Source organism: Catharus ustulatus, chromosome 4 (genome assembly GCF_009819885.2).
Source record: "Catharus ustulatus isolate bCatUst1 chromosome 4, bCatUst1.pri.v2, whole genome shotgun sequence".
NCBI lineage: Eukaryota > Metazoa > Chordata > Aves > Passeriformes > Turdidae > Catharus > Catharus ustulatus.
Genome location: NC_046224.1, coordinates 27783288 through 27811225, shown reverse-complemented (window position 1 = coordinate 27811225; position 27938 = coordinate 27783288). Strand labels below are relative to the sequence as shown.

At 37.6% G+C, this 27938-nt stretch overlaps 1 protein-coding gene across 1 annotated transcript; it reads right to left on the bottom strand.

Annotated features, from left to right (window-relative positions):
* Nucleotides 1-225: 225 nt before the first annotated feature.
* On the bottom strand, nucleotides 226-27938 carry ALDH1L2 (aldehyde dehydrogenase 1 family member L2). Its single transcript, XM_033057950.1, has 23 exons — nucleotides 27814-27938; nucleotides 21982-22123; nucleotides 19962-20196; nucleotides 17072-17237; nucleotides 16129-16230; nucleotides 15043-15132; nucleotides 14147-14281; nucleotides 13624-13749; nucleotides 12134-12225; nucleotides 11177-11324; nucleotides 10783-10902; nucleotides 9484-9611; nucleotides 7812-7962; nucleotides 7028-7098; nucleotides 6818-6923; nucleotides 6370-6457; nucleotides 5603-5696; nucleotides 5233-5329; nucleotides 4636-4734; nucleotides 3735-3900; nucleotides 3125-3230; nucleotides 1936-2135; nucleotides 226-985 (listed from the first exon to the last, which is right to left on the bottom strand). The coding sequence occupies exons 1-23, from the start codon at nucleotides 27883-27885 to the stop codon at nucleotides 930-932; spliced, it is 2790 nt and encodes a 929-aa protein (XP_032913841.1). The 5' UTR covers nucleotides 27886-27938; the 3' UTR covers nucleotides 226-929.

Sequence of the window (27938 nt, the reverse complement as noted above, 5' to 3'; positions counted from 1 at the left end):
GACAAAGCTTTGGGTGTTTTTGCATTCTAAGAGCAAGGAGTCTTAACAGGCTTAGTTAAATAAGGTCTTGATCTATAGAAAATCTCTTCCAGACTGAAAAAAGTTTGAAAGCCAACATCTGACCTTGGTCATTTACAAGGGATTTTCCCACAGTTTAAAAAGAACCCAAAAGTGTGAAATACAAAGTAATAATCATGCAGTATGAAACAGTGATTACAGTCCATATGCACAGACACAAAAAGTGATTTTAATCTGTTAATGTAGCCACCTTTCAAATTGCAGGCAGATTACACATTCTGTATCAACAAAAAGGTAGAAAATATTTTCAGTAACTTTAGCTCGATATGCATAGTTTAACACCAATATTGAACTCTGTATGTATTATACAAAGATCATAGTAAGTGCACTTCCTTGCATTGATTTACTTATGGCACAAAGGTTTTCTGTACTGCTGAAAAATCACCAGAGCAGAGTGTTTAGTGCTACTGTAAAACCTGAACTGATTTATAGCAAAAATGGCATAATCAGTATATTTTAGTTCAACTTTAGAAGCCTAATGATTAAGGATTTAAAATTATCATTATGTCACAGAAATATGAAGTAGGTATGTGAGAACTTACTCTTCAGTTCTATTTAGAAGAAGAAATGGAACCATGTTCTTGGGGGGATTTTGGGGGGAGGGTGGGGGGAAATTGTGCTACCAACTGTTGCTGCTGCATAATTTAACTTAAAGTTGATTTTTAAAAGCCTTTGTCTGTCAGACTAAAATTTGGACCTAATTTATAGAGACTTCTTCATGGACTGAGTACTTTGGTTTTTTCGCTTGTAGCGCTGCAGACAGCATATCCTAGGTGTGGTATCAAGTCCTTCGTGTAGTCAGCAAGATTCAAACTCTGCTGAAAGTCTACTTCCCAAGTGAAGGTGTTACTTTAATATTCCACAGTGATGGCTTTGGTTCTGAGATATTCATGAAGAGCTTCTTCACCTGTACAAGCACAATATTCGCCTGTTAGAACAGCAGCTAAATGAATTTTGTCAGAAACACTGTAGCCAATATTTGAGTCCTTAAGCAACAATGAAAACCGAGATTACCTTCCCCCTGTGATTTACAGACCTGGTTTGACAAGAGGCCGGACCCACCACATGGGGAAGAAAAAGGAGCTGGAATTTAACAAGCAGGTCCCCAAGGAGCAGCGGATCTTTAGATGGCCACGGTGGGCCCACAGCTAAATTTATGAACTTTGCTTCTCTATTAAAGATCATAGGTAGAGAAGCTGTGTGAAAATCAGTAATCTTTTTTTTTCCCTGACACAATCACTCATTTTGGTTTCAGGAAACGTCTTTGGAGATTCCAAAAGCAAAAATCTGTTGCGTGAATGAAATTTGGTTTTCCTTTTTTCTCTGCCATGAAGTCTCTGTGAAGCTCTGCCAGACTCATGAAGCTTTTTTGACAGAGTGAACTTCACTTTTCCAAAAAGTTGTTTTGAAACGAGAATATTTTAAATGCATCTTTTTCTGTGGCTGTTGGCAAATTTTGGTGACATTTTAAGGTATAAAAAAGTTTTCCATGCTCTTACTTAGAGGAGAAGTCTGAATTAGCATTCTCTCTGAGGGAAAAAATACTTTGGCCAATACCATTGTTACTTGACAGCCTTTTGTGGCCTGTGCAGAGCTCTGGACAAGCTGTAATTTATTTGCCTGCGCTCAGAGCAGCTGGAGAGGAATATTTTGTGTTCTTTAGCAAACACACAGGAAAGGCTGAATGGGGGGTATTGAAGTGGGAATATTTAGGGAAGGAGAGGAATTAGATTACTGTAACTGGAGGAATGGAACTGCACCCATAGCTCATGTTTTACTAGATACACTGTAGCCAGGCAGTGCTTCTCTCAGTGATTAGGGCTCTGAGACAAGAAATGAGGGAAGGAGACAACTTACCTAAATCTTTCCCAAAGCCAGACAGCTTAAATCCACCAAATGGTGCTGCCACGTCAGTTTTGTTGTATGTGTTAATAAAAACTGTCCCAGCTTCTAGCTTTTCACTGATGTAGAGAGCTTTGTTTATGTCTTTTGTGAAAACTCCTGAAGCTAAGCCATATTCTGTGGCATTTGCCCGTTGCAATACTCCATCGACATCCCTGTGGGGGGAGAGAAATTAATTGCAACTAGGTAAAATAAACAAGTGTTAGAAACCCTCCACCTTCTATGTCATTGAAGCAACTTTTCAAATGGCCTTTCTTATCCAGTGAGCTTTTTTTAAAGATGACTTATTAAGGACAAATCTGTGTGTCAATCTGACAGATCCACAGAAATTCACACCTTCAAGCTTGTCAAGCTCGTAACCTCACATTTCAAAAGTTAGTATCTATGCTGAGAAATGCCACGGGAAAGTTGCTACTGTACAACTTGGGAATTAGAGCAATGCCTGTAAATGCCTGTAAAGCAGAGCATGGTAGCAGATGATGAATTAGTTTGCTAAAATTTTGTCCAGCTTCACAAGTTAATGCAGAATAAAAGCTGGAATTTAAACTGCTATCAAGACACAACTTTTCAGGCCATTTCCAGAGTGCTATATTCTATCTGCATCTCATTTCCATACAGCTTCAAAAATCAATAGTAGTTTAAAACTTTAAAAAATTCAATACAGTCCCTTAAGACTACAGAGTTTATGGATGTGAAGGGTTATTTGCATGGCTGGTTCTTAACTTTATTATCAAACTGCAGATGATGAAACCTGATGGAAATATTTATGTGAAATTTCTAGGGGTTTAGTCTCATCTGTATGATCTGGAATGAGAGATATTAGAAATGACAGATGTAATAAATGTATATTTACAAAATATACAGAGAAATTTTCATTTGCAACAGTAACATGCCAGTGTTACACAATACACAACACTGCAGTGTTCTGTAACAGGAAAAATAAGTAATTCCACTGGGAAATATACACATTTTGTAATTTGATCAAGCTGTTGCAATTACCACATAAACTTCACTAAAACATTTGCACCTAATACTACTGGATATTCAGATTGGTCTAACAAGATTTAGCAAAATATGGTCACTTCTTCACTTAGGGTGAAAATGGGAAAATAAAGTTTCTAAGAGTAACCAGAGGAGAACATACCCATCTTTAAATTTAGAGATGACCATCACAGGACCAAAGGATTCTTCCTTGGCAATATACATATGGTCTTCAACATCTGTGAATACAGTGGGTTCCATGAAGAAACCTAAAGAGAAGTTAGAGCAGCATTTGAGCATGGTAAAAGTGCTTAAGGGTTTGCCGTTGTCCAGGCCGTTTCTGCCCCAGGCTTTGAGGTCATAAACAACTTGCAACTAGAAATAGAAAATATATATGAATGGAATATGAATGAAAATGCATGCACTTCAAGAGCGGTTCCCTGCCAGGCCGGAAGGTCTGCATGCCACAGCCCAGGTGGCTTCGCTTGGGGGAAGACCCTGTACTCTAAGACAAGGTTACAGCAAGTCACAGAGGCCACTGTTTTTCTTTCTACTCAACACAAGGATAGATTGTAAGATCTAAATAAAGATCTCATAACTTATACTTCGTTAGCACAGTTTCTCATAATATGAGACTTGAATGTTCTGTGGTATGATGGGCTTACCTGGTAGTGTTCCCATGATACTGAAACTCCTCAAAACACAGCTGAGACAACTGTGACAGCTCTTGCATTAAGTGCAAAAGTTGTAAATTCCTCTGGAAAGTATTTTACCTGGTCTACACACTTGTCTTCCTCCGTACACCAGAGTGGCTCCTTCTTTTACTCCAGTTTCACAGTAGTGCAGCAGCTTTTCCAAATGCGCCTTGTGATTTTGTGGACCATGATCTGTAGATCTGTCAAGTGGGTCACCAATTTTCATCTTTTTAATTTCTTCAACCTATGGGTTGACCAATTAAAATGAAATTACATAACACAGCAATATTGTTAGAGAAATTTGGAATGCTGCATTTTTTGGTACTATGAACATTGAATCTAAGAAATTACTGGATTCTTAGACACAATGCTTCTCCCTCTTTAAAATGAAGCTTTGTCTTGTTTCATAATCTCTAATTACTTCAGAAAGTTTTTTATGCTTTGTTCATGTGAATATTCTCTTCTGCTATATAGATAGGCATGTAAAATGTTAACTTTTACCAATGGTTAATGACTTAGGATAGTGATTTCCCATTCTTAAGCAAAATAAATAAATTTTCCAGTGGCACAGCATGGCAACTATTGGATTTTTAATAGTGATCTTTGTATTATTCTAGTTAAGCTTCCAATATTTCTTTTTTTTTTTTAACTTTACAGAAGACTTCTTCTATCACATTGACCTGAGTTCAGTAATTATTTGTAATCTTATTTTCCTAGTCAACTATGAACTATCACTGAAGGTACAATAACTATTTAACTGTCACTTATCTGTGCATTACTGGTGCAAATATCTCCCTTCAATGCTTCCTTTAAACCCTGTAAAGGTTCCTGAAAAGTAGCACTGTCTATCATAAGCAATATTGAGAAATTAAGCAATTGAAAAGAAGAAACACAAAATAAACGCTATAAAACTAGTGGATCATTCTGCCACAGCAAAACATATGACATATGCTTAAACTTTAGTCCTTGAATATCTTACCACTTTTTTAACAAACTCATCATGAATTGATTCTTCCACGAACAGCCTGCCAGCTGCAATGCAGTTTTCTCCTTTGTTGAAATACACTGCTCCCATACCCTGACCAGAAAAGAAACATTAATATTTATATGCACTTTGTTCAGTCTCCCTTCCGTTCTGTTGCCTTAGGTTGCATGCAGTGTTTGTGATCCCAGAAGTTTAATGCTTTATGTAAAAGGATACCACCAATGCAACATCTTACTTATGAATTTTGATCACAATATAGCTGGTAGGGAATGTGAATTATTATGACTGATAATTGATGATTGATTGATTGATTGATTGATTGATTGATGAACTGAAAATGATATGGCAATAGGGAGCTCAATTCTTTGTTGTAATTTCTAACGTTGATTTCTTGTAATACTGCCTTTTTGGGGCAGAATGAACAGTTAGATTTTGCCGGCATAAAGAAATATCTGAGTTTGTTTTCTAACAGATATCGTTTTTCATAGAAAGGATCCCTGGTATAATTTTGGAAAGTTAAGAAGAATATTGTAATACTGTGAGGATGTACCACAAAGGCTTTGAATAAATTGTACTTCAAAGTAACATTACCATTTTTACAGCTCTGTCAAGTTCACAGTCACTGAATACGATCAATGGTGATTTGCCACCAAGTTCGAGAGAAACTTTCTTCAGGTTAGCAGCTGCACTGTAAAAAAAAAAAAAAAAAAAATAGTCTTGTAAACCCAAAACAGTCATATAAGCCCAATTTTGAATATCTTTTTTTTTTCATTATTTCCTTTGAATCATAATCAGTGAAAGTTTATAAACCTCTATTGTCTAGTAGTTACTTAGTAGAATTCTATACAATGACCATATGTATTTGTGCTTTCTCATTACTGCTACATGCACAATGTATCTAGTAAGATACCTCAGAACCAGCCTAAGCAGGGTTTATTTATGATTCTTTTGCTGAGAGTACCTCTTCATGATCTGTTTGCCGGTTGGTGTTGAACCAGTGAATCCAACTTTGCGAACATCTGGATGTTCAGCAAGGTGCTGTCCCACCAAGCCACCTGTCAGGGTGAGGAAAGCGGTGTAACTGGATGGTACATGAACAATTTTTACTACTCCAGCAGCAGCAGTGTAACACAGAAGGAGCTTACACCACAAATCAAATACAGTATCACATCCTTATTTATATTTGCAGCTTTATTTTTTATGACTACAAAAAACTTGGATCCCATTAGTGTCTCCAAATTCTCCCATCTGTCTGGACTAAAGAGCTTCTAATATTCCTCTGTAGGTAGAATAATCTAATTTGTAAGCCTGCCCCATATAATTACTTTGTCACTTTTCTTCCTTAGGGGAAGGAGGAAAAGGGTGACATCAGGTAGCACAGTGTGGACTTTTACCAGCTTGTTCTAGGTCTCATAGTCATATCTGATGACAAAATTAGGAGAAAAAATGAGGCTTTACAATCATGTGAACATGTTTCTCTGCAATACATTCTTTTCCACAGTGTTTGTGTCAATTGTGTAAGCTTGTAAAGGGTGTAGGCTGACAGTTCCTACCATAACTAAAGCCAGATTTTTCCAGTCATCTCCTGGAAACATGTGAAATTGCTGCATGAAAAGCTGCAAGCCTAGTACCTATGAACATACCTATGTAATAGATCTTCAAAAAGGTGAAGAAGTTCACCAGTTTTAGTACGACACCCCCTAGAAAAATGATGAGTTGAAATTTTACCTGAACCAGGAAGAATATTTATAACGCCCTTAGGAAATCCAGCTTTAGCTGAGAGTTCTGCAAACTTCAAGGAAGTCAGAGGTGTGACCTAAGTAGAAACATTTAGATTAGGTCTATTTTAATCAAATGAATGATGATACTTTTCACATTCAATACATCTTAGTTTTGATACAATATTCACCTTCTTACAGTATTGGCAAATTAGAAGTGACAACTTCTTGTGGAAAATAATTATTTCTTGAAAATGAGATTAGCACCAGAGCAGAATTGGAGTCAATCCATTCTTTGTATCACCATAGCAGTTTGCATTATTACAAAGGCCCTTTCAAATATATGACACAGTTAACCTATGACACATTAACCTATGGGTGAAATCTGCTATATTGCCTAAATAATTTTGCCTGAACAGGGGCATCTGGGCCATCAGTATATTTCCTTTTGCTCTTACCTGAGCTGGTTTGAGTACGAGGGTGTTGCCTGCAGCCAAGCAGGCTGCGCTCTTCCATGCAAGCATCATCAGTGGGTAATTCCAGGGGATAATTATTGCACAGACACTTCAGGTAGGGAAAAACAGGGAAGGATTACACGTTTGATGGCAGCTTTTCAACGGCTTTTCTCCATGTCAAGGCTGTCACTAAGAAGAAAAAGTGATACTCACCCGATTGGCTCTTTCTTGGTGAATGTTAGATTATGGTTTGGCCGGGCCTGGTTAATCGGAATTGTAGCACCCTAAAAAGCAGAGGAGGAACAAATCTTCATACTGATTTATAATTTTTATTACAAATATATTTGCCATGCAAGTATGTTTCAGAAAGCTACAGAGTAGGCTTCAAAACCACAAGCATTTTTGCAGCAGGGAAAGAGGCACAGATGCTTCTACTATATGATTTGCTACTGTGGATATTGCAGTCAAGTCCCGACTGTCAGCTGGATGCAATAACAGCATAGATTAAAAAAAATATGGGAGAACATAAAGCAAGGGTCTGATGAACAAAAAAAAAGCTAGATGATATGCTTGATTGGTCTTAAGATACTGGAGGAAATGCTCTTGAACATGTGCCACATGCTGTGCCATCAAGCAAACTCACCAGCCTTGGTCAGACTGTAGCAAAGCACAAATCTCTGCACTTCTCTGCATGATAAGCACAGTGACATTCTGTCCCACGAATAATCAAGAGCTGATCAAGCAAGTATATCCACTGAGACACCTCAGCTGATTTCTTAGATATTTAAAGCCACATTCTAAATCCATACTCTCCAGCTGGAGTATTCTTTTGTATTGACAGGGAGACCCAATGTAGGTAAAATTCTAATTTTACTTTAGTTGTTGATTCCTCAGTTACTTTTCCTTTTACTACTTTTTGGCACTGTTTCAGAAGAATAACAAAAAAGAAGTGTAGAGAAGCACCGCCATTGACAATTTTCTTTATATATTCACTTGCCTGAATTTTGTCACACCATCCAGCAAAGTATCTGAATGTTTGCACAGACATTCCAATATGAGTCTTCAGAGCTAAAGTGTAGACAGCTCCTGAGTCAATAGACTCTATTGTCGCTAACTCTTCTTGATGTTCTTCCATCAGGTCTGCAAGTCTTTAATAAAAATGTTAAAAATCCACATCAAAGGGAAATGACATCTAACCACTGACAGCCTGAAATTACATTAGGTGTGGTAAAGAAACATAATCGAAATAGCATTCCCACTAAATTTGGAGGTGGAGCCACTGCTCCTTCTCATCAGTAAGGGATTGAACAATTGCCCATTAGACTGCAAATGTCTTCACACTGGCTGTAAACCGTGCAAACTCACTTGAGGTATAAGTAAGACTGTAGAAATTATTACTAAGTTGATAATAACTATCAAAGTGTCTCAAAAATGCATCTTCACAGACTGATACCTGTACTTGTAAGGCACTACTGCTAGTTTAGTGGTCCCCTGTTCAAGTCAGTTTGCATCAATGACTTTTCACATTCAGTCCTTCGCATTGCCTCACATGCTTTTCTTGTTTCCTTCTGTGATTTGGTACTCAGACATCTAATCAATGCTCCTGTGTGATTTTAAGAGCTTAAAAAAGTGCATTTTTGATCCTGCAAAGAGTATTCAAAATTGAGTGTGAAACCTGTGAAATTTTTCCATTATGTAAGTTCTGGCCATTTAAAGTATTTGCAGAGATGTGGGAAAGTGCTCTTTAATACCTGTTTTAAGGGTATCTTGGAGACCCAGCTATAGGTCAGGACATTGACAGTGTTGTGTAGAGAATGGATTTAGCTTGTGTAGAGAATGAATTTAGCATGTCAGGAACAAAGGAGAAGGCTTCATTTAAAGTGTGCTTAATATCTTCTATTAATAATTCCTTAAGACGAAGCAGCAGCACTAGGAGCTTTAATGGTATTCACAATCTCTTTGGTTCAGCACTCAAAATCTCCAGCTTGTACAGAGGCCAGAGAAGAAGGGGCCTTATTTCAATTAAGGTGGTCCAGAGAGAGCTTTTATCACTGGGAATGGTTTGCAACATAAACACTCTAAACACCCCGGTGTTTTATCCTAGAGAATGAGTTCTCTAAGCAAAGCGTTTAATCCAGGGATAACCTACACAGTGTAGAGGAACTATGTTTTCCATATACCTAATGCAGCTATTCTTGCAAATCTTCCAAGTAAAATGGAGCAGGAATTTTCACACCTTAAAATTTTCTCTTTAGGTCAGAGTTGACTTGGTCTCTCAAGTACTCTACATTCCTGATACAAACAAAACACAAGTTTATGCATGCTCTGAATATGTGCACATTTGTGAAAAGCTTAAGTGACCAGGTGTATTTAATGTTCAGTTCTGACTTGCCCATTTTCTCTTGTGATGACTACTAACTGTGTAAGAGTCCTGCAGGCCTTTTTCCATGGCCTGGTCACACACTTTATATGATAAACAAAATTTTTGGCTTTGCTTTCATTCTTTTTTGCTAAGATTCTTGCAATGTCTTGTAAAACATGTGGCATTTTTGTCAGGAGTAGCAACCTGAAAAAGTAGCTTCTTTACTCATGTCTACTCATTTATTTGCACGTTTAGACCTGAAAAGGCAATGAAAAGCTCACAAAAATGCAAGCTGTCTTGTACATACCTGTACAGGAGTCGCCCTCTTTCCCTTGCATTCATCTTTCCCCATTCACCATTTTCAAATGCCTCCTTTGCTGCTGCCACTGCCTTGTCAACATCAGCCACTGAGGCAGAAGATACACTGGTTATTACCTGTGCAAAGGTAGCATTGTGTTAGCTCAAGAAGAAACATTGGGATGCAGAGTGTTACTCCTTCCTCCCAAATTTCTTGACTGGGTATAAGCAAACATTAATTAATTTTTAACTTAATTACAGTTGTTGTGGGTGAACCAGGCTGCAAAAAGTCCAGACACAGCTGAGGTGGCAGAATTTGGAGAGCACTGCAGGGACTCAGATTTCTCAAGTTTTCTTCTTCTTCAAAGCAAGGTCCATTGTCCCGCTAGGTCTCACCCTCTCCTTCCGTATGTAAAACCAATGTGATATTACAAAAGCTGCAAGTCTTTGTATGTGGTATCACAGTCTGATATCTAAACATGCTAAAACAACTCCCACATCTTCCATTTCTAAGGAATGGAGCTTCTGTTACCTTAAAGCACCATAAACACACAGTATTTTAAGATGATTGTGTGCTATAAACACACACATTGTAAATCCTAATACAAAATTGTTATGAATTTTATTCCATTCTATAATGAGTTTCAGGAAAAGTATCAGAGTCTGACTTCTGATGATAATGAAATTTGTGTCATTGATTTCAGCAGACTTTATTTAGTCCAAAATTAAATGGCAACTACATGGACATAAAAATCGCTTCTTTTATTTATAATTCACAATTATGAGCTGCTAAACCAATATTGGGTAGTTCAGGACTGAAGTGCAACAGTATGCTCTTTTCTATGGAAAAGTTATTTTTCTTACTGGGAATTTAAAGGGACATTTTAATGTCAAACTTACCCTGAGGTATCAGGTCTATAAAAAAAGTTTTAAAAAAATGAAGTTGATTACTGACAGGAAATATACCAAATATCCTAAAATAAACACTTCTCTAGCAAATAAACTCCAGAAATTTCTATTTGCAAAGCAAAACAAGAATGAAGTCAAGGTGAAATATTCAGCTGAGTATGAAAATTGATGTAATAATTGAAGGGGAAGTAGATTATTTTTGCTTGGTAGCTTAACTTGAATGGAAAAAAATTGTAGAATATGCAAAATGTGAAGTAAATTAAAACTGAAAATTGTTTCTTGAGATTTTTCAATCTAGTACATTGTTTTAAAATTAGCAATATTTGGGTGAAGTTTTAGATTCCTTAATAGGCAAAAACAATAAAAATCCTGGTATTGATCATATTCAGAAATTACTTACTGATCCATCTGCTGGATTTACAGTGTCAAATGTTTTTCCATCTTCAGCATCTATAAATTGCCCATTTATGAAACATTGGTATGGCATATTCACAGTCATGTTGTTCATATTTTTTGAAACCTGGATGAAATAAACAACAAATTATTTTAAATTTATAATAACTAATATGTAGCTTAACAAGCATTTGATATCTGCAGCCAATATCCAGAACATTTTAGCCTGTGTATGTGGCTGTTAGAAGTAAAATGGAAACCAAATACAGGTATATAGAAGTTTGTACAACCAAATATTTGTTTGCTCTGCTACTGCATCAAGTGATCTAACAAAGGTATTGTCTGCCCTCCCCTAGAACCCAAGAAAGGCTAAGCAGTAAGTGCAAAATAAAACGCCTTACATAATTAATGACTAACTCTTCTTCTTTGTCTTCTCCTCTGAGTTTTCTGACAACCATCTGAATAAAGTCTGCAAACTTAGTGGCCATATACACATCTTCATTCTGTAGCTGAAGTCCACTATGCTTCTGTTTGATCTCTTCTAGCATTCTAAAGATTTTGAAGAAGGAGTAAGTTTAATTAAAAATGAAATAATTCTCCAGATAATGGAATCATTAGAAGGTCAAAAGGGATCAAAACTGGGCCTCAGTTTGTATGCATGTGAATATGTGTGGGAGTTTCTCTGACCAGGACACAGAAGTTATGCATTTTCTTGAAATCTGTTGGTTTAATTGTGGATGAAAAAGAAAATGTCACTTCTGGAATACTCCTAGGTAAACTTTTGAAAATCAGTTACAAGAGGATATTAATATGCCATTGGAAAATAGTATTTGGGACTACTCCAATCAATATATGGAGGACATTGAGACTGGTAAATAATCAGCACAATAATCAGTTTGTTTTAAAATGCGGTTTTGATATTATGGTCTGTGTTGCAAAAGGAAGGCAAACAAGATGGCCCAAGCCATAACAAACTCAGTGCATCTTTAAGCATGGGCTCAATTCTTTCTGTGAAAGGCTTCCCTTTCCCTCTGGGGAGTTCTTTGCTCAGGTTCCCAGTCAGTCCCTGGTCTGCAGATACCTGTGGAACAGGTTTGAGCATCACCATGCTCCCCGGGGGATGATGTTCCTGAAGTTAAGGGGAATTTTCCTCCAGTAGAAAGAGCAGGATTACATTGATATCTCATAACTTTGGGAGAAGAACTGTACATGTTTTAACTGTACAGGTAAGAAAGGGAATAGTAAGAGTATTGGAAAACATAGAGGGATTATTTTTTAACACCACTGAATTAAAGGTACCATGACAAATTTTTTCATTAACTTCAGCTTTACAATTTTGTTCTTTTGAATATTCTTACCTGACAACATGCATAGAGGATGCTCCAGATTTGAAGAAGTCTGTGGAATCCTCAATCACAGGAACATTGCTTAAAATTCCCTTCCAAATTGCCTAATAATACATAACAATAACAGAGGTAATAATGAATAATCCTCTAATAGAAAAAGTATTTATCAAACTGTATTTTCTATAGTATCTGTGCCTACAACATACATTATTTTAAAGGTTTCTAAAACACAAAGTTACTTTAAGAGGGTCTAAAACAGTCTAGAAACATGATGTCAGACAAGAAATTTTTCAGTAAAATTAGATGATCAAAATATAGCATTTTGTCAATGGCAATTTTACCCAATCAGGCAAGAAACCTGAATGGAGCAATGCTAAAAATTTTCAGGCCCATTTTTAAAAGATTTTTTTATCCTCCTAATAATAAGTTCCCATTTCATTACAGAATGTGTCATTGGTATAGGCAAGGACAGCCTGGGGTACTTTATGAATGGATTGATGGCATTTCAGGCACCTGGCCAAAGCTGAGAAGTAGTTTAAGCAACATGCATGAGATGGAGTAATAAACAGTCAAACAACTGGCAATGTAATATTTCAATTAATTATAACTGAGTTTCAGAGTTAGCAGGCAGTGTAACTAACTGATGAGTTTATACTTATTTTCATAATTTTCTCAGTCATTCAATAGCTCCAGGCAGCATTTAGGTTGCTGGCAAGCAGGTTCAAGGTAATCTTGAAGCAGCAGCTTAAAATATTAGTGCATGAAGCTGCCTGATGTGTGCCAAAAGTTAATAACCCTGCAGCAGAGTTAGCACAGGGGAAGACATTTATGATTTATTTACTCTGGCACAAAACTTTAATGACAAATGAGGCTTTCAGCTAAGCCCCTGACACAACAGAGGGATGGATTTCAGGAGAGGGCAGAAAAAGTCCTCTCTGGCTATGAGAGTTTTCTTCTCTAATTTTTCCCATCCCTCTAGGACCCTTCCCCTTGTATGTGATTGTGGCAGAAGAGACAGTGCCCACAGGTACAGAGAGAAAACTGCTGCCTTTTGCTTTCAGAGGACTGTTCTGAGACTCCCTGAGCTTGCCCAACAGGCCCAGTCTGAGCACATCCTAGTGAACACCACAGTGAAGAAAGGATTCCAAGAACTGCCCCAGTCTGCCAGTGTTGAAAACCTCACTTCTGTGAGGTGAAGCTCTCTTTGTTTTTCCTCACTCCCATCTTCATCATTCATAGACATTTACCATTACTGATCCTGCAGTCACTGTTTTTGTATCACTTGTATCTGAAAGGAAGCTTTGTAAAGTGAGACAGTACACCAGTGAATTCCCAATTCCACCTGAATTAATATCAGTAACTAAAGCTTCACCCCCATATACTTTGAGTGCATTTTATCAAAAAATTATTTGCATGACTAAACAAAAGATATGCCTTGCCAAAAATAAGTATGTAATGTTTTTGTCTGAATAATATCCCACTAAAGCAGTTTAGTGAATTACTCGGATATCTTCTGCAATCTTTTTCTCCTCTTCTGTAAGTTCCACAGCAGTTGTTTCATCAGCAGAGAAGTATTTAGATGCAGGGATCATTTTTCCATCCTCAAACTGCAGATTTTTCACTAGTACCTGAAAAATGAGAGGGTATGATTTTAAATTGTTCGGGTGGTAGTACATCCTTGGGTGAAGAGTATTTACGCATTAATAGTGATTGAAATAGTGAAATTAATGGCTTGCAGGAAAGCTGATATGATGCAGGCAATTTAGCACAGACCACTCGCACCTGTCTTTCAGATTCTCTCCTAGTAAGAATACATTTTACCTCATATAGGAAATGATTATTGATTGAGTTAAAATCAAAACATGAAAGTCTTGTCTCTAGGATGGTAGAGGATTGATAAACTCCAGGTGAATTAGCTGTCAGTCATTAGCACCTGGATTTATCTAACTTGACAATTCCACACTACTTGCCCTTCTTGCTAAAACTATTCCATCCATGCTTATGTTTGCCAGACTGAGCACTTACCATCTTCCCATCATTTCCAAAAACGACTAGACCATTCTTTGTCACAAGTCCTGGTCTTGAAGCACCTTTTATTGTCAGCTCTTGTCCAGCAGGCACTGAAGCATCAAGTAATGATGACCCATAAAAAGTAACCATCTAAAAAGAAATGTAATTAAAAGCTCACAGGTTCTAAACGTGCTGCAAAATTTTAACAATTTTATGATACTGTTTTGAAGCTTTAATGTAATAGGAATAAAACATAATTACCTACACATGGAAAACATGTTACAACATTTTAAAATCTTTACAACTCAGAACATGTAAAACTTTGCAAATTGCCTAAACCTACAAAGCAGCTGAGCTGTAACAATGTGCATGCTGCAACCAGTACAGGAAAAGGAGCAGCTTCTGTCAGTGCATGCCTAGAGTGAGAGACCACTCACTCTATGAAATTTCATAAATTTATTTCTGCAAAGTATCCAGGCCCAAATCTCCTAAAAATGAAACCCTGTTATTTCAGCAGCTCGCAGTGTTTCATTTTGCTGTCAATACTGTGACATTAGCCACTGTAAATGGGCTGTGTTATACTGTAATGCATACCTGCTTCCCAAAGTTTGGCTCTAATCTTTTGTACCTTTGTACCATGTCTTCCCTCCCCCCTTTTTTTTTTTCAGATCTGGTACATATCTGTCTTCAAATGAAAGGAATCTGTGATTTAAAAGCACTTAATTATTGTGTTCTGTGTATTTCTTTAGTGCCTGTTTTAGATACACACAAAACATATAGTCATCAAACTAGAGCTACTCCAATCTAACAGTCATTTGCATTCACCTGTATGCAGACATCTTTAATTTTATAAAAAAAAGAGTCAAAAAGAAGGTATAGAGAAGTATATTCTTCTGGTTTTCAGAGCATACCTGTTCATTTATTGTTGTCCATGCTCCAGGCACTTTATCATGCCCTCGAATCCAATTGTGCAAAGCTGCAGCAGGTTGGTCCCAAGAGATCTAGGAAATCAAGATCACAAACAAGATCATCCAATGCAGTAGGGATGCTTAGATAAAAGAGAGAATTCAATTAATTTTTTAAATCTATTATATGGCCTGCGTTATTTTTTGGCACTAGAACGAAATTTCATTTTCCTAAAATCAAATTATTTTTAGTAGAGAATTTCATATGGTCTGTAGGCAAATAAAGGGAGTGATCTTGACTCAATGTTGTATTCACAAGCACTGGGACTGAGAGACAGGACTTCAGCAGACGAAGGGGTGCAAAAAGTAATCCAAGTAAAAAGCCAAAGCCCGAGCAAAAAGGAGTCTGGGTGGTTTATTGAAGGCAAAGTGTCTGAGCATAGGAGTACAGGGCACTGAAATCTGGAGTCACTGAACTCAGAGTGGAAGTGGTTTACTGAAGTCTGTCACTCTTCTCACAGCTGAGCCTTATATACTGTTACAGCTCCAAGCAGCTACAGCTCTAAGCAGACACATCTCTAAGAAAATTTTCCCCACTAGCGCAGAATCAGTCCATTGTTTGAGTTACTTGGCAGCCTTTACAAAACCACATAGCTTCAAAGACCTCTCTAGCTGAATATGGTGGACTTTCTCATATCTATGAACTCCTGTTCCAGGCCATAACATCTTGTTTTGCTGTGCTTTCTGTTCCATCTCCCATTTGTTTTCCCACAACAAGTATGATGGTTTATTAAGAATTCACTGAACATGATCCCAAACAGGACACCAAGTTTCTGAACACATGTGACTGCTGAAAGGAAATGGAAGTTAACCTAGGGCTCCATTACATGCATCCTGAGAGGTAGCCCAGGAAAAAGAGGTGAGGAAACAACTAATTTAGAAGTCATGTTAACTTCATATTGCTGCTACTTTAATCTGAGTTAATAACTTTTCTAGTACAATGCAAAAAAAAAAAAAAAAAACAAAAAGAAAAAAAAAAAAAAAAAAAAAAAGAAAAAACCACAAAGAAACCACAGTGTTACTTCACACTACCTCTGCATTTTCTTTTTTCTGGATCCCTTCATATGTTGCTCCTTCTTCAGGCTGAGGTATACGAGGGGCCTTACCATCAGCAATCAGATTTACAGCTTCCACCTGTGTGAAAAAGTAAAAGATTTAATGTTAGCTTGGTTCACCTTTTTTTCCTCAGTCATACTTAGGAATGACAGCAAAAGAGTTTCTGCCACAAGGTAAATTGGTTTGGGTTTTTTTAAACTTAATATTTCCAAATTCTAAGGGACCAGTGCTGCCCTGATTAAATATTTGTGTTTCCTTGAGCTTGTTTGACAAAAGAAATTTGTGACCACTCAGAATTTCATGGGAGTACCTAGTCACCAAACTTAGAGCAGCTGCCTGAATTCTCCAGAACAAAAATGTGGCTCAGTATGATTGCATCCAACTTTTTCCTTTTACTCTCTGCAAAAAGTTATCTATCTGCATTTAAATGGAGAGAGGGAAAAAATCCTCTAAGGAGCAATGCTGTGTATTTTTTTGTGCATTTTCTTTTATTCATTTCCATAAAATACAAAAAATAAGCATAGAGAAACCAAAGTCAATCTACCAGAACTCTGAGCTTCAAACACCATACTGCCTTTTTTTTCTTAAAAATCTCACACCTTATTTTTTTTTGTTGCTGAGCCTTTAAAAGATTTTGTCTTGTAAAAGCATTTAAGAAACCTATGGAAAGAGCAACATTCCAAACAAATTCATCTTCTTGCCATCTGTGGAAATAGAATATGCTCTGCTTGCTGTCAGCAACAAATATTCTGAGGTCACATCCTCAGCTGTTGTGCAGCTGCACAGCTCCAGTGAAGTCTAGGATTTGGCTGAGTATCACAACCTCTGTCTTTCCAAATGCATACATCTTGTCTATATTTCCTTTACTTTCAACCTCTTTTTCTCTTAAAAAGCTGATATTTAGTACAGCTATACATACCATAGCCTTTATTCCTTCTGGGAACAGAAACCTGTTATATAGGTCATCCACAGTATCATTTTGGCCAACATCACATTCTCGCTGCAGAAGTACTGGTCCAGTGTCCAAACCATCATCAGCCCAAAAAATAGTAAATCCTGCTTTTTTATCTCCTTGAATTAAAGTCCTGGGCACAAAAAAAAAAAAAGATTTACAGTAAATATAGACAAAATGAATGTACTTAGGAATATCAACTCACATGTTACACATTCATTTTCTTCAGGAAGATAGAAAAGAAAATCCTAACAATCTTTGCTACACTCTTCACTGTTCACTTCACAGTCAGGAACCCACAGTTTTGACACTGTGGGTGTTTGACATGTGTTTGACATGTTGATGTGTGGGTTCCACAAAGTGACATAGGAAATCCTGCAACTGAACTGAGTCTGTCTCACACAGCTCATTGTGATAATTATTTTTACAGTATTATTAATGGTAAGATACTCAGAGCAAAATGTGTGCAACAGTTATGACAGAATTTGAAAGATGTAAGCATCTAACAAAATATTATAATTCGCGATGGCTTACTGCAATTAAGTCTCATGGCTCATCTGTAGGTCAACAAGGAAAGTACATTTGTCACACAGTTGAAAAGGAGTTAAACTCAGAGCGGAAAATTATGAATGTGAAACTGTTTAAGGAAAAATTATTTAGGGAATTAAGGCTATCCAAACAAATTCTCAGCTGCTGTGCCTGAACATAGCAATGCTTACATTAGACCTGTGTTGATTTACCTCAGCTCAGAATTTCAGCTCAAATCCTAGTTTAGTTTAAAAGCCTTGGGATAATGGCCTTTACTTGAGAAAGACAGGAGCAGATAGATTCCTTTTGCAGAAGGACACTGCAATACATTCCCATTTCTGCAAACCTTTGACTCAAGGACTTCCTGAAGGAGAGATTTTATCTACACCTTCGTGTGAAATACCTCTTGATGGACTTCTCCATAAAAGCATCCTTTTAGGGCTCTCTAGAATGAGGTTACACAATTTAATAAGAGACTGCATGGAGTAAAAGTACCTCTTTTATTTGGAAAAATCCTACTACCTGATGTCTTTGCTGGCTGATTAGAATGAGCAATCCTCCCTATTCACCTTTCCATGTCTTCCATGGCTCGACACACAGCTGGTGTGTGTCCTCCCCAATGACCTCTTTTCCATTCTGAAGACTACATCATTTGTCTCCAGTCATGTGAAACTGTTCTATACCCTTGACTATCTCTCTTAGCCTTTTCTAACTTAGCTAGTTCATGTTCCAGCTGAGATGCAGACAGTGTTTAAAATCACAGAATCACAGAATAATCCCTTCTGATTCGGAAGGGACCCACAAGGACCATCAAGTCAAACTCTTGAATGAATGGATCCTTCCATGATGTCTTTTCTGAGTAACAACAATTAATACTGCTTACATAGAATCAGGGGTTTTTTTCCCCTTGTGTGCATTGTGGTTTTTTTAACTGACCTCTCATTTTCTTATTCTCACATTTTCACATTTAGTCATTTGCACAGGAAATGTATTCCTTATTACAGATTGAAATCAGAGTCATTGATCTAAAATTTCCTGGCTTTCTCTTTCACTTTTTAAAAACTGGTATTGCTTTTGCTATTTCCCAGTCATCTGCATCAACATAATCTTAAGAAACAGAAACACTGCAGGTCGTCACAAATCTGCAACTTCAAATATGATGAAATCCCGTAGTCCTAACAAAGAAACTCTTATTCTTTCATCAGTTCATTAAAATGTCTTCTACTCACAGTTCAGCTCGAAAGAATTGTTTTGACTTACTCTACAGAAAGGAGGACTGTAGGATAGTAATATCTTACCCAGGCTCCTCCATCCTGAATACCAATAAAGATTTCCTACTGTGGTATTCTGTTTGATAAATACCTTTGTTAAATCACACACCTCTATCAATTACATACCTCCCACCTGTAACATATTTGGAGTAATTGTTATTATTACATTTTGTGCCTTGAAAAGTTGTTTCTTCATTTCTTTTCTGGACTGTCTCACTCTCATTTTCCACTGAGTTTGTGCTATTATACTATACACACTTGGACACAACTGAGGCTTTTGGAAGTCTTTACCTCTCTAATAATCTCCTTAACATCTCTCTTTAAGTATTTCAGCTTAGTACTTTTTCCAGGAAGGATTAAAATTAACAAAACAAAACTAAGTATGCTTTTGCTTTGAATCTACAACACCGTGGATTTAGATAATCACCATATTGCCTGTAAGATTGTTTAAAAATTGTTTCTTCATATTTAGATAATTACTTATTGAATATAGACACTAAATAATAATATAATTATTACTTTTATCATATTATTTTTATCATACTATTGTGATTATGTAATTTCTGTTGTCACAGAAGTACCAGATTTGAGTCTATTGTGACAATTATGGCAGTGTAGCTCTTTCAGGGTGGTCATTTGAACCTACCTCGTGCACTGTGAGATACAGTTTTATTCTTGAGGGGTCTCCTCTCTTCTTCCTTCCACTCTGTGAAATCTTAGTATCAAACCCTCCTGTGATAGTTATCTAGTGTTTGTGGGGATGAGCCACAAGGGCAATGTCCTGCTTATGGAAACTCTAGACTGTCGATTTGTGCTTGTGAATAAAATACATGAATGTACAGATCCACTGGAATTCCCAGACTAACAGCTGAACACGCACTGGAAATAATAATGAATCCTAGGTATGAAGGGCAGTTCATGCACCAAATAGTCAGCTGCTCCAGAGAATTTCCTTCAGAGCAGTAGCAAGTCACCAGAACTGTAGCATTTACAAGAGTAATGGGTACAGACCAACATCCTAAGGTGACAAACACCAAGTTTTGGCGCACAGAACTCACCAGTTGATTGCAGAAGCTCCTCGGTGGCGTGGAAGGATGGACGGATGGTAAATAATAGAGCCATGTTTTGGGCAGTTAATAACATCCATGGGGATAAACTGTGTACAGAATGGAAGGACATTTAACTCTGCACCGACTGATTTGTAGGCTTCAACTACTTCCTGGATAGATTTGCCTTTAGCTCTCCATTTGGGGAACTTAAAAACAGGAGTGCCATCCTTCTCCGCTGCCAGTGCTGCGGGACAAGAACAGGATTATTTTTTTCATTTTGTGTTAAAAATTCAAGCTGAAATCAGAGATGTATCTCCTGACAACTCAAGCAGATCATCAAGAATGTGATTGCAGAGTGCCCTTCTTTATGCTGTTTAAAAACTTTTGTGCTTGGAAATATTTTAGTCATTCTGTCTTTGATTCTCATTCCTACAGTTTATGTCAATCCCAGTTTACGGTTCGTTCTTATGACTTGGCTAGTAAGTACCAACAAAAGCAGAAAAGACATGTGTTCTTACTTTACTTTGTCTTTTTGTCTGTGAGATTGGATCTTGAGCTTGACCTGAAGCATCCTTAGCCTGTTGATTTAAGTTATAAGTAAATACTTATTTAAATGTCATTCCACACAAGTTAGTGTGTACTGAAGTTACTTTTAGAAAGAAAGACTGTAGCTGTTTGAGGGCACAGAAAACTTAAAAAGACTTGAGACTTAAGCTTTTGAGACATCTGGAAGTAAAAGGAATTAAGTTAACTAGTAATTTACCCCCAATCAGGAGAAATTAGACTGAACTAATCCTGCAGTTTTAGTTAAAATAAATATATAATAAAAAAACCTGGAAGGTTTACTTAGTTACATTTGTTAGTGTAACAACTGGACAAGAATAATTTATATAATGTAAACAAGTTATGCTACATTTTATATAAAATTTTTATATAACATAATCCAACCAGACATGGATAATAAATTTTTTGTTTTCTAAGCTAATAGTTGCCTTCTCTAATTCTTCTAAAGTGTGATTAAATCTCTTAATGAGGTAGAGTTAAGAATTACATGCTAGTCTGTGAACACCACAGCAAAATCTATGTTTGACTCCTCCCTCACGAGACTTTCTGTAAAAACATGTCAGAACCAGACCAAAACAAAACCACCAAACAACAACAACAACAACAAAAAACACCAAACAAAAAAAAAATCCCCAACCAAAAACTAGAGAGAATTGAAACAGCTCATGGAATGAAACAGCTCATGGAATGTAGTTTTGATTTTAGATTATCCATAAAAGTACATTCAGTTTTGGCACTTCTATTTGCTGATCATATTAACTCACTGTCTTTGTGTCACTGAAACAAAACCAAAGAAAAGTGACAATTTAGATGATTCCAAATTAGTTTCTTTGCCATGCTGGGTTCTGAGTACAATAAGTGCAATTCTGAAAAAGCAAAACTTTTTTCTTCAGTAAGCCTACAAAATCCTTATGCACCTCGACAATGGAAAAAGGGACAGCAAAGCCTCCTCAACCTTTTGGATGTGTTTTCCATAGTCCAGGTGGAAGAGATATAGATTCTGCAGGTACACTGCCACATATAAGCTTGTCAAAAAGGCAGAAAGCCAGGGATAAACAATCTTATCTCCATGCCTTGAGTTGTCTCAGCCCAGTGAAGCAGGTGACAAACATTTGGACTTGAATAAAGGCTCAGCAGCTATTTGCTGTAAGATACAGATCTAGCTCAGAATTATTACCTCTAAGGCGTACATTCAAATAAGATATCCAGATTAATTTTGTTTTTCCAATATCTTAATAAACATCCTTGAATGTTTAGAAACTATTTTAAGAGCTGCTTTTTTGAAGTACTGACAAACGGACGAGGTTAAACTGGTTCTGGAATTGGTGTTTGTTACAGCACAGTTTTTGTACTGGATTTAGTGAAACAAAAGCAATATATGCAAGCCATTCCCATATAGATACAACCTTGCCATGAAAAGGCAAATTTGTTATGTACACCTGTAATTTTAACAGGTTACACTTACCCAAAGGATCAGCTTGTCCATTCTTGTCAGGCACAGTGAATACACCCACAACTTTATGACCCTCTCTTCTCAGGTTGTTATAAACTTCTTGTCCAAAAATACTTTGACCTATAAGGGCTAGCTTTAGCTTATGTTGGTAAGCCTGGTAAAGAGAATGAAAACAAAACATGTTCTAGGATGCAAAGAAAGAAAATATGTTGTTACTTACATTTGTCTTGCTCTTTCTCTGTCAATTTTCAGTTTGATTTAAAATGGAGCAGTCATTTCTAACCTAATGACCTTTGAAGGAATGATAATCAATTTTTGGGATTAATGACAGGCAACATACAATTCAGAGAGAGTATACTTCACATGAAAATATAATCTGATACTGTCAATGATGTTTATATGGTTTTTTAGAATTTTCATTGACAGACCCACTGCTTCTTATGAGAGGCTCCATGATCTCATCCATAGTCAGAAATGAAAATACATCTTTTGAAACATACGTAAAACACTTGTTCTAGGCATAATTTATGGGGCTGGATCATGCTCTCTAAATGCCTGTAATTAAACAGAGGTATATTATTTGTGGTTAACGTGTATAGGCTAAAGAAGACAAACTTGCATTGTTCCGGCCCAGTTAAATGTGGTGATCATCCATTTGATCCTCCTACAAGCAAATAAAGGTGCTAAAGGTGAGGTTCCCTTGCTGGACTTCTACTGCCTGCTGCATTTGGATCCTAGTACACTGGACATGTGATTCAAGCTTCTTTAGGCTGAGCAGGTGCAAGTAACCACCTCCACTTCTTTTAAAACGTATGATAGTTTGAAAAACAACACTACGATGATATCAGAATATCAGATGTTGCTGTGTTTTTCAACTGACTGCTTTCTGAGAAAACTACTTTTTTCCTTCAGAGTCCTTTTAGATTTATGTGACAGTTGTGCTCTTCTCCCACCTCCAGTCCCTCACCTCTAACCCCTCCTTCATCCTAGAACCAGTACTCCTGTAGCTGCAAGAACTGCATTAGGGTACTGAAGTAAGCAGTTACCGTCATAAAAAAAACTGTGGCTTATTCTTAACTGGATCTATTCACTGGTCTAGTTTATAGCACAGCCATGAGTCCTGACATAGGGCCAGTGGGGGAGCAGGAATGAGCACGGCAGAAGGGTGGAATTGTCTCTATATGCTCTGTCTTTGCATTTTTAGTCAGCCTTTGGAAAATGAAAACAGGAAACCTTCAAAAAACAAATGGACTGTCAGACCTGGTTAAAAAGGAAAGATCTGCACAGAATAAACAGAAAAGTTACCTTCCTCAAAGCTGAATCTGGCACAAACTATTCCTAGACTCAAACCATACAGATCCCTCCTCTTAGGAGGCCTGAATGAAAGGTAGGAAATAAATCCACACACTTCTCACCTTTATTCTTAACTTCATTTTTCACAACTGGACTTTGACTTCCTTTTTTTCTGTATGACTCATTAGACGAATCAAGGCACTGTATGAATGTCTTACTCACTGATATTTGTTTTGCTTGTAAGGTGGCACTTGTATGTTTGTCTCTTTCCCTTTCTTAGGGTGCTAGGACATGAGGATACTTTGACTGAGTGTGTTATTGATTTGGGGATAACAAATGGTCTGCACTGCTCACTGGATCATATGACAAAGAGAAATGTCCTGAAAAACAGGTTACTCAAAACCACAATCCACTGCAATCCATTTCACAGCTGACATATTATGGATGTGTTTTCCTGGTTTCAGGTTAAACTTTCGTTGTGCAGCTGGCTTTAGAAAAGGGAGTTATGAATTGGTAGTTTCCATTATAGTAATAGTGAAGTGTGCTTTTTATTTCTTTTTATATGAAACAGTAGGAAATAATTATTTTTACCAGAGACCATATTTTCCCTGAGAATGAAACTGCACAGTAAAACTCCTGTATTGCAGCATTACTCAGCACTAGTGCCACTGCAGTAGAAACAAGCAGTGAGATGGAAAGGTGGACATAACTCAGGCCCTTGCAAGATCAGTCTGTTGTAATAGGCTGGTAAAAAATGTCTGTGAGACTGGTGATGATAATACTACTAACCAACACCGCTCTGCTGGCAGCTATACCTCCAATAGTCCAGTATTTTGTTCTTAGCAAAGACAAGACCTCGTTCTGAACTACAGCTTATTCTGGCAATCCTTATCCAGCAAGGCTGAACAGATGCAGGTGGTGCTCATTATCAATGCTTTATGACAAATGTTTTTGCCTTTACAGTAGAAATTTTACTGCACTACAAAAACCAATTATTAGATTTCCCCAAGTGTCTTAACTATAGCAGCAAATTGGAGAAAGATTAACCTGCTGGATCAATGAGCATGTTTAGCATGGTATGAAAACCTCTGATTTCCCCACCATGTTAACTAGTGCCCAACTAGTATATTGAATAAAGGCTAAAAATAGTCTAGGTGAGAATTACTTATTCTACCTCTGTCCTTTCATTAACATCTCTCAGTAAGAACACAAGACTGGAAGGGATCTTCTTAGCTAATAAATCTTTTCCTCTGCCATCACAAACAATCATGTCGTAGGATTGCTTTTATAAGCCTACCCAATCTCCTTTTTAAAGCACTTTTAAAGTATTCACTGCTGTACTCTGCTGCTTTTCTGATACTTGGACAATCTTCTTGTAATTTTAAGTCCAAATTTATCACCACTTAAAGAGTCAGTTTTTCACAAAAGTTTATTCCCAAACTTTCAGTTCGTGTTGCCCCGTGAATAAATCTGATTCTCATATTACATGAAATGGCATAGCAGTTCCAGTTTCAAATCATGAGTCACTGTAGATCAACATACTTTCAGTAAAGCTACATGTTTAATTTCTGCTAGGTGTGGAACTGAATCAACAAATGGTAAGAACCGGAGAACACAGCCTCCAAATGAAGTACAAATAAAAAAATCTCACCAAATCCAAACTGAAACAGGTAAGACTGAGAAGATTGCAGAGTGGGAAAGTCTGTAGTGCACAAAAACATTAGTTTGGCAGTAAATCAGCTTTGCTGTCTCACACTTAGAGAAAGTAACTCAAATGGGGACTGGTGGACTGGTTTCAATTGCAAGAGTGATCTGGTAACTGTGACCAGTGATTCTTGAGTTCTCTCTCCACTGAATGGTACAAAAGTATGGCATGATGTCTGATTAGACTGGGTGTGCATTAACTTCCACTGCCATCAGTAGAAGGCAGGAGACAAACCCACAAGCCAATCACGAACAGAATTTCTACTGTGCAAAAAATAACGGGAAAGAAATCTGTGTGGAAGGGCTTGTATGCTCTGACCACAAGTTCAGTCCTTCATTTTTTGTTTTATTTGAAAAATTACAGTTTAGCAAGTACATGAGATGTTATAGCCATTCATATTTTCTTTTGGAAACTCTTCTCAACCATTTTTACCTAAAATGAGTCAGATCAGTGGAAGTGGGAAATTTCTGTAGAAGAATTTAATGTGGGCATAACACCAAATTAAAATGGAAAGTTCTGTAAGATGACACAGAGAAGAAAAATAGTTTGGTGTTTTCTGTCCTACAGAAATGGGACATTTTGACCAGCGTGCCATCGCCAGCACTCATCACAAACATTTAGAAAGAAATTCTGTTAAAGAGCACCAAGACAATCTTGGTTTTGAACAATGTGCTAGATGGATACTCCATCATTATTACTAACGTACACAGAGATTAAACTTTTTATTGTTTTTGACAGTGATGTTAAGAGATTATATCAGACTTCTTTTGCAATTGCCTGACTGACTATGAAAGTGTAGCATGCATGTACAATGCATGCGAAGGTTAATGGTCGTGTAGCATCAGAATGGATCTTTTGCTGCACTTTTGTGAGATTACCCAATTCCTAGTTTTAGAAAACAATGCACTTCAGGTGCCTTAGGGAGATCTAGCTTTTTCAAAATGGCTAATCACAGAATAATATATTTATTATGGTAGCGCCGCCAAAATACAAGATTTTAGAAAATTAATTTACACTCTAGTGTAATTCTGTTGATTTCACTGTCTGAACTTTTAATTTCTTCTCTTTTGTTTATAACATATGACAAATGAATAGTGATTATGTTTCTTTGTCTCAAGTATTCATGATTTGAATGAAGAAAATAAGATAAAGGATAAAGAATAAAAAGGATAAAATAAAGCATAAAATCTGAGAAGTGTTTGTACAAGCGTCTTATCTTGAATGTTCAATGTGTCTAAAAGTACACGTGTTTCACCACCTCAATACAAAAGCATGGATTTAAGTTTAACTTCTGTATTTTAAAATGCTATCCATATGATCTCTTGATACCATATTGGAATTTATTTTGAAACAGCTCATTAAAAGTTAAGCAGTATTTTAATGCTTGATTCCATTCTGGTCCTCTTTCCTCTGAAGTACTTAAACAGAAATAAAACTAACAAATAGATTTATGTAAGTACTGCATAGATGCACCCTGACAAATGCTGGTAACTATCTTGTCAAGTTCTAGTTCCTAGAAATGGAAGATAAGTCCAACATCAACATTGTCTTCTCTAAGAAGAGTCTAAAGTAAAAAATCTCTGCACAGAATATTTATTTTTTTGGATAAAAATAATTTTCTGTTACTGACCCTTTTGTACGTGCATCTAAACTTCAATTGGTTATCAGCTTCTAATTGAATTTTCTGAAAATTAAGATTTTATAACTGCTACTCTGGGTACAAACCTTACTATCAAAAAGATTACAATATTTTACTTCATTTGCATAAGAATTTAGTAAAGCTAAAAATACTTGAATGTTGCATTTTTTAAAAAGTATCCTAGAAAGAGGTTTCTTTTGAAAAGCAGTACTGCAACTTTATTTCTATTGCGATTCCCCTACATGTGCTAAATTCCAGTGCCTGCAAATAGAAACCTATAGTAGAGCCCCGCCCCCATCTACATACACATCCAGGGCAATGTGTTCCCACCGTTCATTCATTCCCACTTTTTTTTGGCACTGCTTTGCATTTCCAAAAGGCTTGTGTTAAATCTCCTTATTCTAACGCCTTCCATGCAGACATCTTCGGAGGATTGCTGTCCTCACACAAAACTGAGCAGCCAAACACGAAACAATCAACAATGAACAATCTCTAGGGAGGGAAAAACATCCCCCAAGCCTCATTCAACTTGCCAGACCTGCACATCTGGACAATTTGGACTGGACGAGGCTTTCAGGGAGTGGTTACTTGCAGGAGTTCTGCAATCTATATATGTAACGAGACATAAAGAGGATGGTTTGAAACAAATGGTCAGAGCTGTAAAAGACTAAACCGTGGGGTGCAGAGGAATTTAGGCCATCAACTTCAACCCTGAGCAGCCCCCACCATCTCCGAGCTACGAACTGGCAATGAGAGGGTCACAAACGAAACAGGCCAGAGCGGGGGGATTCTCTCTGGCACTGGGAACGAGCACGGTCCCCTCGAACCGAGAAGACATCCTCCAGCTTCTTGCAGGGCAAACCCAGCATGAGGGAGGCAGAGACGGCTGCATCACATTGTTCATGACACGCGATTACGGGGCACTAGCACAGCATCGCTGTGCGGCTTCCAGGCACATCCCTGCAAGATGCAGCGCCCAGATGATGGCTGCGATCCCGCTCGCGAGCAGCCGGGCAAGATGCAGCCTCTGCACCCACACCGACCCTGAACGCGCTTTGCTAAAGCCTCGGCACAGACAACACTCATCACATCGCGGAAAATACCCGCTCCCGCCATCCCCCTCCTCGCTCGGCCCCTGGTTGCCCCCGGCCGGTTCGCTCCGGGACTCGGCTCGGCGGGACCGCGGCCGCCCTCCCGCGCTACTCACCGCAGCCGTGGTGCAGATGTTCCGCAGCGCTCGGGGCGCTGCCCGCAGCATGCGGGGGGCTGCCCACAGCATCTTGCGGCCGCCCTGCCTGCACCGAGCCGGCTCCGCGGCCGCGGCGAGCGCCT

Bases quoted from the DNA above. Each gene is read 5' to 3' on its own strand.
- ALDH1L2 (XM_033057950.1), bottom strand. From the start codon at position 27,885: ATGCTGTGGGCAGCCCCCCGCATGCTGCGGGCAGCGCCCCGAGCGCTG. The intron at 14,282-15,042 runs GTATGCTCTGAA...ATTTCTTTTTAG, and splicing joins GGACAACAATAAATGAACAG to ATGGTTACTTTTTATGGGTC. The intron at 3,231-3,734 runs GTAAAATACTTT...ACTTCTCTTTAG, and splicing joins AAGACAAGTGTGTAGACCAG to GTTTCTTCATGGAACCCACT.